This window comes from Haemorhous mexicanus, chromosome 3, assembly GCF_027477595.1.
Source record: "Haemorhous mexicanus isolate bHaeMex1 chromosome 3, bHaeMex1.pri, whole genome shotgun sequence".
Classification (NCBI taxonomy): Eukaryota; Metazoa; Chordata; class Aves; order Passeriformes; family Fringillidae; genus Haemorhous; species Haemorhous mexicanus.
This window is the reverse complement of record NC_082343.1, coordinates 37,692,327-37,706,596: the sequence shown is the minus strand read 5'-3', so window position 1 is coordinate 37,706,596 and position 14,270 is coordinate 37,692,327. Positions and strand designations below refer to the sequence as shown.

Here is a 14,270-nt window from a genome sequence, read left to right as displayed (position 1 = left end):
AAAGCTGGTTGTTCCTGCACTCAGGAAGGCAACAGATGAAAGCTTGAGTTTGAAAAATTCCTTTAAAGCTCCCTGACTCTAAAAGAGCTAAATTTCTTAGTAGAAGCAGTTTTTAGGATATTGTCAGGATATTTTAAAAGGTAGAGTCTTGTTTCTAAATGAAATTCTGTATGCATCTGTATCTTGTAATGATTTTAAAAGTTAAGTTTGGATTAACTTGATGTAGTCATCAACATACTTGATCAATATATATTGATATACTTGATCAATAGTTAGTTTTTGGGAACTTCTTAAATTCTACTGAATTTTAATTTAAGTATTCATCCTGAAAATGTTCCTTTTAATTCCTTTATTAACCTGTTAACCTGGTGATGAGAGGATAGTGAAACAGTCTTGTGTAACTTCAGTTAACCAGCCTTGTACAATGAAGACCTTTAAATGTTTCTCTGATTCTAAAAGATATATAACCTAAAAGTCACTTTGTAAAGATGCCTGAGAGAAACTTAAGTTTGAAAACTGACTGTCTCCCTCTGTTCAGGTCATCTACAGTTACTCAGCCTACATGGATGTGTAAATGGTGATTTAGTTACTGATTATCTGTTTCTCTACACACACCTGTAGATCTAATTTAGGTGATGTTTTCTTTCCCCTTCAGGTATGCTGAGCATACATCACTATGCTACAGGTTTGTTTTTCCATTCAGTAGAATCCATTTGTTTTACAGTAGACAGACTTTGCAGCTTTTATTGGCGTAGATAAGGTGATTTAAATCAGGCAAACAGGGTCAGAGTTTCCAAGATCCACAGGCTTGTGCTTGTTTTGACTTCAGGGGGAGCTGACTAAATTCTTCTAAAATTATGGCCATGAGGCCCTAGCTACAAGTTGTAGGTACTTACTCTTGAAACACAATACAGGTATTTACTAAATGCTGTGCTTTTCATCACACGTGCAAGACCATATTTGTAATGAAGTGTGTCGGGTTAATCCAGGCAGAAGCATTATGCATATGGTGCTTGTTTTATTTCTTTTCCAATAGCTTTTTAATTGGAAGGATATAAAAGAAGAAGACATGAGAGGTCTTTTCTGTTCTTTTATACCAAGGTCATTGACCTGGTTCTAAATTTTAGTCATATTGGTTGTAGTGAACAGAATTCAGTTTGACTTTCCTGAAATGCAGTAGAGTTTTAAAATTGCTTCTTCATTTAAAAATTATTTTTCCCATACTCTGGTTTTATTCTAACCGTCTGGAAAAGGTTTAGAAGCACAAGTGGAAAATAAAAATTAGCAATTGAAGCTGAGAGGGTAAAACTGCAAGGATTATTTACCCTCATGCTTCACTAAATAAACTGATTGGCATCTGGGATTAAATGAACTTCCTTCCACTCAGCAGCATTAGTGTGTTGTACCATTAGGTTCATTCTTTTGATTGTATGTCTGAGACATCCATGGGGCTTTCTCTGGAAAAAGGAAGGACGAGTTACTTGCATTGTTAATCACTTACAGCCTCCTAATCCGGATATTTAAACTTGGTTTATACAAATACAAAGAGGGGGGAGAAGGAGTAATGTCTCCACTCAAATGCAGTGAGTAAAGCTGGGTCTCTGTGAGCCAGGTAGGACATCTGCTAGGGTTGAGTGAGCAGCCAGCTCTGAGTTAGCTGCTCACTCTAATAACAGCTAATTTCCTTTGTCCTCAGATCAAGTTTGTACGTACTTTTCCCCTGCCCTGTCACTACTTGGGGTAGCTGATGGTAGAACCTGCAGCCTGTCAAAATGTGCAAAAAGGAGGCTCCACATCTTTCTGCATTTGCAGGAAAAATATGCAAGATGCAGGGAAAAGCTGTTCTTCAAAGGAGAAAAAGAGGTTGGAAAAGCTTTCATCCACATTTTGGAAGAATGCTTGAGGAATATCTGCTGAATGCAGTGAATTAGCTTGTTTTCATTTATGGGAAGGCAGAGATACTGCTGTTGGGAAAAAAAAACCCTCTACTAATAAAGGACTTACTGCTGTCCCTGTCTTTTCATGAGATAATAAATCACACAACTGGGGCGTGTTCAGGAGAGCAAGGCTATCTCAGTCTGGGTTTCAGTGAGGACATGGTATAGTTTGTGAAGTTTTTGTTTCTTTGTGGTGCAAATAGAAGAGGATTTTTTTTTTTTGGTTGAAATTAGGCAAATACATAGCACCATCTTCTGCCCTTTGTGGTAAGCAGTGCTGCTCTGGTTTTTTGTAGCCATTTTCACACTCACTCATTTTGCATGAAGAACCCTACAGTTTAAATCCCTGCCATGTCTGAGACTCCTGATTTCTCTTTCAGAGTTCAGATGGGTCCCTCTCTGAGGTTGTGCAGAAATGGAAGGAGTATCAGCTCCAATGCCAGAAATACTTGTATGAGACACCTCCCATTGTGGCAGGTAAGCTGATTTGGTAGGGATAGGATGTATTAATTTTTAAAATGCATGATAACAGTAGCATGGGACCGATTATGAACTTGAAAATACTTCTTTCTGGCTCATTGCTTCTTTATCCCATTTGCTTCTGCCTGCTCTCTGTGGGGCTCTTCCCTCTGCTGGGGGAAGCATTTTATGGAGCAATTTTATTGTAAAGATGTTTGTCCTTAGGTCCAGAGTGTTATGCAGTGGCAAGTGGTAGCTGTACCATATCAAACAGCCACTAATGTAATAGACCTGCAACTTCTTTAGGTGTCAAGGTGTTAGGAAATCTGGGACCATGCTGTTCACATTGCACTAGGAGTTTGTGGGTTGTAAAGTTGGTATAAGCTATTCTGAGCCTTGTAAAATGCTGAAATTACTTCGGAAAAAGCAGCAAGTGACTTGAGGAGAATGTAGCTTGTTTTAGTGTTTGAGCTGCTGTAATATGCTGAGAGCATCTGTGATGTGCCAGCATCGTGGTGTTTAGAGGACAAGTGGTGACTTGTCAGTAGTGCTCACAGTTGGACACCATGCAGCCTCTGCTCTGCTTCAGTGCTTTTGTGACACACTGAAGATGTGTCTAAAGGTGTGCCTGTGAGGAATTATTTCTAAACTGTTAATATTCCTTGTCTTAACTATATTATTATGTCAGAGTGAGAGCAGTAGCTGATGACAATGGCAGGGACACATTCATCTCCCTCTGCTCCATTATTCTGTTGAGCAGTTGAGTGCTGCCCTCTAAGAATGACAGTTTAATGAATCTGAAGTAGAAGTATTCTCATGTTGATTAAGCTGTAATGCAAAGTTATGGTTGTGTGTGGGTATTTCATTGGTGGACCTATATATTAGGGTAGACTTTCCAACTGCATGAGTTTGAACCATTCCGAGGAATTATTATCTTTAGTGTTCATAGCAAAAATGATTTTAAATTAAACTGTGACAAGTAAGGGAGTGAAAAAAATAGATAAATGAATACTAATCCTTTACTTCCTTGTCTGTTGAGTAAGTGTAAGACCCTAATCTGTTCCTTTGTTCCTCCCTGAAACAATGGTTTCCTGTGTAAAGGTAAACTCACTCTTTTGGATAAATAAATGTCATGTAATTCCACATCAGAGCTTAAATGCATGTGTCTGTATTTCCTTTTATATTCTGCTCTTCAGTCTTTTCCTTCTTGCTGTATTAGTACAAGGCAGTGGCATGAGCCTCCCTTCTCTCTCTCTGCAGAAGGCAAGTTCTGCAACAGAACATTTGATGATTACGCCTGCTGGCCAGATGGACTGCCTGGCACCTACGTGAATGTCAGCTGCCCCTGGTATCTTCCCTGGGCCAATGCAGGTAAGAGCCTTTCCTTATAGGCACAGCTTTAAACCAGTCCTATTTTCCTTGCCGAGTCTTAGCAAGGACAAGATTGGCTTAAATGTCTGTGAGTGCAGTCAGTTCTCTGTAACATAAAATTAGGGACTGATACTAGTGTGATACATTCTTTTTCTCTGTTTAGCAGGAGAAGATGAAAATAAGAGAACAGACTTCTTAAAGGCTGTGTTTAGTTTGGATATTTTTTGCTCTCATCTGGTTTAACTGCTTGGATAGTGGTGACTGTTAGTAACTTAGCCTTCAGCAAGCACGCAGAGCTGTCTAACAGTGATAATGGCTTAGTTGGAAAATGGAGATAAAAGTAACAAAGGTAACTGGTACATCATCCTGTAGAGAGTAGAGATGCAAAAGTCTCAAGTGAAAGTGTTTTGTGCTGCTTCCTGAGATAAACTTATTTCTCAGAATGCTGTGAGATGAAGGCATTTTCAGTGGCTGCAAAAACTTCTATAAAGGATTGAATGGTGCCTTTAGATTTTACAGCCTTATGTACATGTTCACTTAAAGGCAAGGTGTATTAGATCATTTTGTCTAGCATTCTGTCTTTCAAACCAGTGACTTGTACTGCTTGTACTTTGTGAAGACCTTTCTGTGCTTTGAAGTCTAAATGAAACAGTTTATTAGCCAGCTCCAGCAGTGTGGAGAATTGGCTTTGGCCTCTGTTAAAGGACAGAGGATATTAGTTAATGATGATATATAGTTCTGATTGATGGGGGCAAAGTGTATGGTGTAATTATGGAGAACGTGTTGTGTTGGTATGGAGGGATATCAGGAATGATGAAGAGAAGGGATAGTCAGAGATGACTTAAACATGTTGTGTAATGTGGAACCTGGGCATAATACAAATAGCATGAAATAAGGGGTGGAGATGATCTTGGGTCTGGCTGAGTTGGAGATGACTTTCCTCACAACAGCCCTTGCTCAGCATCAAAGCACTTGCTCCAAGCCCTGCCCGAGGCCAGTGAGCCTGGGGGTCTGCATGAGGTTGGGAGGTGACATAATTGGGACAGCTGATCTGATCTGCCTAAAGGGGTATTCCTGCTCTATGATGTGGTTGGCAGTAAAGCTCAGGGAAAGGGGGAAGAAGAGGGAGAAGTGAGTAGAGGTATTCATGATGGTGTCTTCCCACATAATGGTTATCCATGCTGAGTTCCTGCTGTCCAAGAAGTGACTGGATGTCTGCCTGCAAATGGAGGCAGTAAATAAATTCCTTAGTTTGATTTACTTGCATGTGTAGCTTTTGCTTTACTTATTAAACTGTCATTATCTTGAAGGGTTGGTGGTGTGTGTGTAAATCCCCACACTTAAATCAAAATGTCACCACAACTCTGACAAAGGTTAAAAATTTATGCATACAACACTACTACATCCCTTGGCCCTTCACTGCTTTATAACCACAAAGGATTCCCTGTAGTGTTCCCCTCTGTGGTAACATCCAGTCCCAGTTTTTCCCATTGCTTCTCCTGGTTACTTATTTATCTTGACCAGCTAGATATTACATCTTAGTTTTTCACCCCCATCCTGTTGAGGAGGGAAAGCAGCCAGGGTGTGTTTGGCAGCCCGGCAGTCAGTTTACCTCATCCACCAAGGAAGCCCAGGGGCTGTGAAGAAGTCTCTGCCCTGGTGCCTGCAGCATCTCCTCACCTCCATCTTCTCTGAGCTTAGTGCTCTGCACAGGGCTGTTTCTCACACTTCTTTTCTCACTCCTCACTGCCAGGCAGTGTTTGGTTCTTTCTTGCATACGGTTTCCCTGGGACACCATGGTCTAGTTGATGAGATGGTGTTAGTTCATAGGTTGGACTTGGTGATCTCAAAGGTCTTCTCCAACCTCCTTGATTCTGTGACCTTGGCTGAGGGGCTCAGCTGTGCCCTGCAGTGGATCTTTGGAGCCAGTTGTGTCCAGCATGGGACAGCTTCAGCCTCTCCTTGCAGAGGCCACCCTTGCTTATATCTCCGGTCTTGCCTGCTTTCCTAAGTGACTTCAGAAGTTAAACTGCTGTTTGCTAATCCTACTCAGGTTATTAAAGATGTTATGCTTTTGGAATGGAAAAGCAAGCTTTTTCAAGTGAATGAAATTAATATTTGCCTCATAATTAACATAAAATCGCTGGCTACGGCAGATTTTTTTCCAATAATGCTTTTCTGTCTGGATACCTAAAACTCTTTACAGACTTTAACTTCTTTCCTCTCAACCTGTTTATTTTCAGTCTTTAAGACCCTGGACTTTCAACTGCTCTTGAAACCACTGCTGGAAAAAACCATGGTTTAATGCAATACTGCAGATTAATAAATTACTTGAATGTGCAATATCTTTCATACTTTTGGAAATAAGTTTTTTTAAAAATTAATTATCCTGAAAACAGTGTTTGTTTCAGTGAGAAGAGCAGCATTTTGTAAACTCCTTGCTAGGGAGAATTACAAAACACTTCAGAAAATCATTAAACCCTTGGATTTGTTCCTTTGTTGAGCAAATTGTGCATACACCTCAACCTCTGTTTTATCAGCAAGGAATAAGAATGGAACAAGGAGGTCTTTCACTGTCAAGACAAGAAGTTTGTGTCTCTGCCAGGTATGCAATTTAGGAGCCTGAATTGCCATCACCTGATGGGATTCCATGACATCTTGTGGAGTCATGTTCCAAGTGAAAGCTAATGAGCTGCTATGATGAAGAGGCACTGTCTTTGTAATAGAAGATCTAGAGCAATAGAAAATCGAGCAACCTCTGATTTAGAGTGGTCACTAAAGGATGCTTATTACTTGTTCTTGCTCAGCCCCCTACTTGGAACTTGAAATATGTTCTAGCAGTGCAGGACTTCCATCTCATCTCCTGGAAATGGAGAGGAGGAAAAGATGAGATGTTGTTTGGGAAGTACTTTCAAAACATGTTCAGGGAAGGTCATCAAGTATGAAGTGCTTCAGCCAAGCATACTCAAATATTTAAGACTGCTGCTCCCTTGACTAGGAGCCAGGTTTCCAAGTTTGTAGAAAGGTTGCTGGGGTATACCCCCAGAAATCCCCTGGGAATTGAATTGAGTCGCTTGAAACCAAATGTTGCTTATCATGAGGTACTGAAATGGAGGAAGCATTGAGTCTGAATCTCTTCATGATTTAACCACTGTGGTATAAAAATGTAGAAGAGCTGGAAGCAGGGAAAGGTGATACAGGAAGCATACACTGGTCATTAAAGGATAGCCTTAGGACAGCCATAGCCCACCCAGAATCTTGTCAAGTGAGATGAAGAGCAGTAAAAAGGGCTTCTAAACAGATATGAGAAAAAATATGGATCCACTGCTGTGTGCAGCAGGAGAATCTTTGGCAAAGGATGAAGGAATGACTGAAGTATTCACTGCTTTCATCATGGCCTTTACTGGTAAAACTCAATTGAGCAATCTGAGGCCACTGTGATCAGTGATAAAGTTGGAAGCAATGAAGACTTACTGTAACTGGATGAGGATCAGAATATGGGACACTTTCATGTGGTATACCCAAGTCCACAGCCGTTGGAGGGATGTACTGGCAAGTGGTGAATGAGCTGATTAATACTGGTGTGAGGCCGCTTTTGGGTATCTTTGAAAGGTCAAGGCAATTGAGGGAGATTCCTGCAATTGTCACCACCATCTTCAAGAAGTGCAAGGAGGCAGATCTGGGGAATTACAGGTAATTGGCCTTCTGTCAGTCCCAGGCAAGTAATGGAACAAATAATCCTGGGAATGGTTTCCTAGCACTTAGAGGACAAGAAGGTGATTAGGAGTAGTCAGTATGGTTTTATGAAGGTGAAATCATGCATGATGAACCTGATAGGAGGACTAGCCTGGTGGCTAAGGGAAGAGCAATGGATGTGTTTATCTTGACTTCAGTAAGAGTTTTGACACAGGCTCCTATAACATCCTCCTTGACAAACTGATGAAGTGTGAATTAGACAAAAGGCTGAAAAAAATGGACTGACAGGAATCCTGTGAGGTTCTGCCCCTGGGGAGGAGTAGTTGGGTGTATCAGTGCTGACTGGCTGGAAAGCAACTTTGCAGAAAAGGCCTTGGATGTACTGGTGGGCACCAAGCTCAGCATGAGGAGCAGTGTGCTCTTGAGGCAAAGGACACCAGTGGCTTCCTGGGTTGTATTAGGAAAGCATTAGTGGCAGTTCAAAAGAATGATCCTTCCCCTCTACTCCAGAGGGTGACACATCTGGAGTGCTTTGTCCAATTTTGGGCTCCCCAGTGTGAGAGAGACATGGAATTACTTCAGCAGGTCCAGCAAATGACTGGAGTTTATTGAGGAATGGGAGCGCCTCTCTTACAAGGTGAGACTGAGAAAGCTGGTGTTTTCAGCCTGGAGAGGAGAAGCCTCAGGGAAAATCTTATCAATGTGTATGCTCACATATTGAAATACAGAAAATTTCCTTTAGGCATAATTATTTTATAGTGAGGTTTGTCAAATACCTAGGACAGGTGACCCAGAAAGGTTGTGGAGTCTCTGTCCTTGAAGAAGATGATCATAGCCTGACTAGACACCTGAGCAACTTGCTCTAGTTCCTTGCTGTATTAGGAAATATCCAGAGTCTCAATCCAGTGTTGACTGCTCTGTGATTCTCTGCTTCTGTTAATTTTTTTTAATAAGAAGTTTTGGTAACCAATTATTGTCAGATGTTAAAAATTTCTGTTGGTGTCAGTCAGAATACAGAATTTGCGTGGTAAATGTTTGGAGAGCTGGAGCATTCCTAGGGGAATTCAGGTTTTGCAAACTATAATAACTTTTGCTGTTTGTGTACCAGTCTAATCCTAGTGGCTGTCAGTCTTGAGCCTGCCCTTCTGCAAATCTCAACAGCAGATGTGGCCCAGCAGGTTACCTAGCAGAGAGGCAAGCTGAAAATGGTATGAGGAACTTTTTACGTGCTCAGCAGGTGTGTGAGCAGTCCAACTGCACATGATGTCAGTTCTTGTCCCTACGTGATGCCACAGAGCTGCTCACTGAGGAGTGACATTCTTCTTGTTCCTTTAATGTGGCAGCTTTTGAATCCCTGTCTGCATTGTGGGCATGGTCCAGCAGAAGTGCGTTCTCCAGTTCTCTGGATTGCTCATTTAGCTCAGGGTACAAGAGCAACTGCAGGGAGATGGGAATCTGTTCATTGAGAAACTTGAGAGTTAATCTGGTGTCCAGTGCTGTGTGTCTGTTTAGACCTGTGTGCATACAGAGACTCAAGACCAGCCTTTTGCCAGACAGATCTGTGCAGGATGGGCTTACAGGTGCTAAGGAATATGTGCATTTGCAAGATTTTTCCTTACAAGATCACTTCCCTTGTGATTGCAACGTTTGTCTTCAACCCTTTTTGAAGATGCTGCTTGCAAAGGCAGCCTATAAAGTACAGCAGAGACAATCAATGCTGTGCCACTCGTGTCAGATCTCTTTAGAATTGCTGAGGCTGAGACTTCTGTTGTGTTACCTAGCAGGTGTGTCAGCATCCCTGAAAAAGTCACTATTGGCATGCTGTCTGCAAGGATGGACTCTGAAGGCTGGGAATATGTTCATGATAATTAAATAGAAGAAAGATCACAGCATTAGACCAAGATTTTAAGGTTGAAACCATGTATGCCTGTACTGCTGCAGATTTTTTTGTGACAGGCAAGTAAAATAAACCTGAATTTTACAGGAAGTTTATTATTATAGGTTGCACTGAAATAGTAGGTATTCATTTGTGGGTGCACAACTTTAGAGATATGTTTTGAGTGTTGGGTTATTTTCTTGTTCTTCGGTGGTGCTGCTGTCATTTTTTCATCTGTAGTTATGCAGCAAACTAGATTGGAAATTTCACCCAACTGAGATGTGGGGATTTCTCCTCATTCTGTTGAGTTTTGGTTTTAATTTTTCTTCTCTCATGTAGATCAGTTTCCTGATAAGTGTGATTGCAGCTGTGTTAGCATTCATCTGCTTCAAGTACATTGGTCATTATATTATTTTCTTAAAATAAAATTGTGAAATAAGACTTTTATGGGTATCTGGGTAATCAGTATTCCACTAAAGCCAAAGTAGCTGAGGTTTGGAGTAGCCTCTGCTTCAGGTTAAATCATTGTCACTGGAATGAGAACTAGGTGTCTGATGTGTATCACAGCACAGGGGTTGGTATCCTAGCAAATGAGGAGCCCAGACACTGCCAGGCTGCAGCTACATGGCAGGAGTCCATAAAGTCAGCTGTGTCCCTTGAGAGCCATCTAAAACAGCTTTGTGCATGTAGTGAGGGAGCTCTTTCTTGCTACTTGACAGCAAGAAGCAGGATCATTGAGGCAAATGGAATGTGGAAGGGAATCTGATTTTGGTCAAACAAAGTATTCTGTTCAGGGCTCTGTAGGGAAATTCTTAAATTTTCTCTTTGGGAAGATTTCTTGGTTTTCAAGTGTTATTTTTAAATGCTTTCAAAAGATGAAAAGAAAAAAAACCCAAACCAAAGCAAAGCTTTTTTTTGGCCTGCTTAAACATCTTTGAAAGAGTAAACTACAAAAGTTTCTCAAATCTGTGAAAGCTATTTCACTCTAGCTCTGTTTGGCTTTTATTTGCTCTTATGCAACTCCTACTGAGGGCAGGTCTTTCTGGGGAGATGCTGAAGTAGCAGGAGGGAGGTTATTGTTAAATGAATTTGTTCTGCAAAGTTGCCAGTGCAGATCTTGGCCCACAGCCAGAGCTTGTTGAAGGCAAATTTTCTATACTTGTGTCTGACAGAGTTGAAGCTTTTGCCTCCTGTATGTGGAGCCCACTCAGGTTATGATAACATTGAAGTTGCATCAGGTAAACTTTGCACACCTTGCTATCCACATTGTAGTTGGAGAGATTCTGACAGGTTCTGGGGCTGTAGCTGCTCAAAGCCAATCAGTGCAGAAGCTCTGAGGGGAGCAGTAGGGGCTCCTTTAAGGGACAATGGGCACCTTGCCTCTCTGTCACTGGCTGTGTGCTTTTTCTTGTTACCTTCTCATAATTGAAGGCCAGCTGCCAGTAACACCATGTGGATTTGGAACCTGTCAAGCTGCACAATTCATCTTGCAATTATGCCTCCTCTGGGGCTCTGATATTTTATTGTTTAATAGCACTAAATCCTTTTTAATTAAAAAACCTTCCAGAGGTACAGTTTCAGACAAGAGTTATGTGAACAGTAGCCCCATCAGTTGCTCCTATATGCACTGGACTGCACCAAGGCTGGCTGCAGACTTGCATCAACACAGATGTGGCTGCTGCTCAGATCTCCACTCGAAATCTGAAATCTTTGAATGCTTTTGTTCTGCTTAGAACCTGTCTCTAGTTTTGAGGGGTCTGACACCTGAATTAGATTGATGCCCGTCTGTGTCTTTGTTGGTATCTTGCTATGGATGGCACAGTAGTGAATTTTGCAGCAACCGCTGATGGTGCTGTTTGCCAAGACTGATTTAGTTTGAGCAGCTTTGGTGTCTGTTTCTTTGGAGGAAACTAAGCCAGAAGCTGTACCCCAGGAGTGCACTGGATTCTTTTCAGTCCTGGAGGGAAGCATAAGACCCTAATAATTTGGCTGTACTACTGTGTCGTCTTTCATTACAGCCATACACGGGCCTTTGGAGGACTTCTGCGCTACCAAGATATCATTAAATTGTAATGTTTCTTGTGCCAGGTAAAGGGCCAGGTGGCTTGTATGCCTTAATTGATGTTGTCCATGAGGCCTCAGTGCTTTGTAGTTCCTTATGTTCTCTACATCTACCTTTCTCCTAGACTGAAATAGTTTTCTTTGCTTACCTAGTAACTTCTGTTGTCATTCACCTTTGCTTGAATCACTTGTCTCCTATAATTCACTTTATTATTTGTATTATACTCCCTTTACTACGTTATGTGTTGCAATGGTGACACCTGCTCCTTTGTTCTCCCAGATCATCAGGTAAAGTACAGCCTGGGGACCCTTGGAAACAACATTGGTTTCCAGCCTGTGACGTGAGAGACCTGAAAGTCTCTCTGGTGGTAGACTAACACAGCAGTAATACCAGATGACCTCTGATGGTAACCTTGTGGCTGCCTCTGGCTGCTGGAGACGGAGTCAGTCTGATTAAATCGTGGAGATATCTGGCACCACAGCTGTACTTCACACAATAATTTTGCCCAGTCACAGAGATTGTATGAGCTGAGCTTCCTGTGGGAGTGTGGAAATGCAGAGATCAGACTGGGTTGCTGTTCCAGAGTACCATCAGTTGCAAGGATACATCAAGGTCAGATTTTTCTCATTTTTCCCTGCTGTAACCTATGTTTGAGATGCTCTTCCAGTACTCTTCATTTTCTCTTTGGTGGCAGGACTTCTTTTCCTGATGTGTCTTTAGGCTGGGGCTCTGCACGAGGCTTTGGGTGGAAGTGGGGTGTTACCTTGGAACTCTGAAGTATCAGAGGTTAGCAGTTTAACGATGAGGATTTTATGATTGTTTAAAGCAATTTCCCTAGGGTTATGAGATATAGACTAACCTTATTCTGGTGCAGCAGAGATCATGGAAATTGTCTGCACAGTCCCCACCCAGCATTAGTGTCTAAGCTAGTCCTGCCTGTTGCTTAAATCATGAATTAATACCTTCCTTCTTGTGTGGTGCCTTTCTTTTCCCAAGAGCATGATTGAACTTCGAGGATTACACCATTGTAATGGTATCACGAACAGCAATAGTGAAGATTCCATTCCCTGCTACACAAGCAGGAAAACCAAAAGTGGTGAAATGAATTCATCTGATGCCAAACTAAATCTATCTGTGATTGGGAGAAGAAGAGCTGGGAAAGGAAACAGGACCTTCTTGTATTTGTCAAGGTGTTGCCACAAGTGTTTTGTGTCTGTGGCATGCGATACTGTGACACAGGTGAGAATCATATGTAGACTTCTGCCTCAGCAGGATTCTGTGTCATTGCTCCTGGGGTGCCTGGACCATTGGAAAAGCTTCTGCAGCTAATCTTTTCTTAAATGTGATTTAATACCCTTCTCAGCCCCTTGCAGTCAAACATGGTCATTCAGGGCTGGTGTTCAAGCATCTGCACTCCTGAGGCATCTGCTGTGCTGCAAGTTTGAATCCAATGTCCTGGTCCTCTTCCCTTTCCCTGAGCTCCATTTGCACACTGTTTAAACTCAGAGGGGGACGGAGTTTGGGGACAGAGTGCCATAGTGCCAGAAAGAAGCAAAAACATAAAAAAAAATGTTTGATTTTGTTTGTGAAACCTCCTATGGATAGCAGAGCTGTGGCGGTGAAGCTCTAGCGTTGCCTGTGCAAAGCAAACCACAGCAAGTCTGTTGCTTTCTAGAGGGCTCTGTGGAAAACCCTACAGCTGAGGAAGCAGGCATTTGTGTGAGTTTTCCTTCAGACAGTTTTTGAAGTTATGTGCTTGGCAGGAACATTTGGTTCAAGGGACCAAGTTAAACCTTGTCTGGTTTCATCTCTCTCGTTTTTGTTTAATCATCCAGCCTTGCAGTTTGAGATGGTCTTTTAAAACCGAGACAGCAGATGTCTTCGTGAGTGTCTAGTTTAAGTACCTGCTTGTCATTTTGCATGCAAGAAAATAAATTTCACTTCAAATATTGGGTACTCTGATGATGATCAGACATTTATTAAATTTCTTCCCTTCTTTGCTTAAATAAAACCAAGCTTCCAGAAAGTTCTCCATAATGCTGAAAAAGGTGTGACCTTTTTTCAGTGAAAAATGTTTCTTTCCATTTGCTAACCCATAAGCAATTCAAAATTTATTTTTCTTTGCACCAGAAGCTGTCTCAAGCTAATTGGCAATTTCAGTTTGCTTAAAGTAATAATAATAAAAAAAACCTTAGTCTTTGAAGTTCACCTCTGCCTCTGTTTGTCAGTCTCCATCTGGTAGTATACCAGAGAACTCTCAAACATATGTTTCTCATCTCAAGGGTATATATAGGGGCTGTTGGCAGAAATAATTTTATAATATCATTAATAGATAGATGTTATTAACATGCATTTATTTTGGGCCACGTGCCAATGCCCTTTGCTGTTTTATCAATTTTGCTTAAGTCAGTAAACAGCTTTTTAAAGAAGCTGCTGCTTAACTTCAGGTTGAGGTGCATACAATAGAGCAGTGACATATGACCTTCCATCTGGGCTGAGATGTGACTTTCTGTAGAGACAATGTAAAGCTCTCTACTCTGACTCCTCTCCTACCACAACCAAAATACATCAAATTTGTTATAGAACAGGAAACTTTGCGCATAGCCAGACACTGAAATGCACATATGTGTGATGGAAGCATGATGCTAATATGTCAGGTATAGATCTGGTCACCTGACACCTTCTAGGAAGAATGATGGTTTTTGCACTGCTGGAGGAGCCTCCTGTAGGATATCAGCTTTCTATGTCTGTGGGGGTTGGAGCAGTTGGCAGGACTGTATGTTTTCCAGAAATTTTTTAGTTATAACTGTCTCATATTTAAAGTAATTCCTTGAAATGCACTGTCAAGGATGTCAAGGCACACCTCAGA

General features: G+C 41.5%; 1 protein-coding gene across 1 annotated transcript in view; it reads left to right on the top strand.

Annotated features, from left to right (window-relative positions):
• GLP1R (glucagon like peptide 1 receptor) overlaps positions 1-14,270 on the top strand; it is an 83,713-nt gene that overhangs the window by 24,762 nt on the left and 44,681 nt on the right. Inside the window, exons 2-3 of the mRNA XM_059841379.1 lie at positions 2,318-2,414; positions 3,657-3,767. Of these exons, the coding sequence (XP_059697362.1) occupies positions 2,318-2,414; positions 3,657-3,767 (208 nt within the window). The remainder of the gene's footprint in view (positions 1-2,317; positions 2,415-3,656; positions 3,768-14,270) is intronic.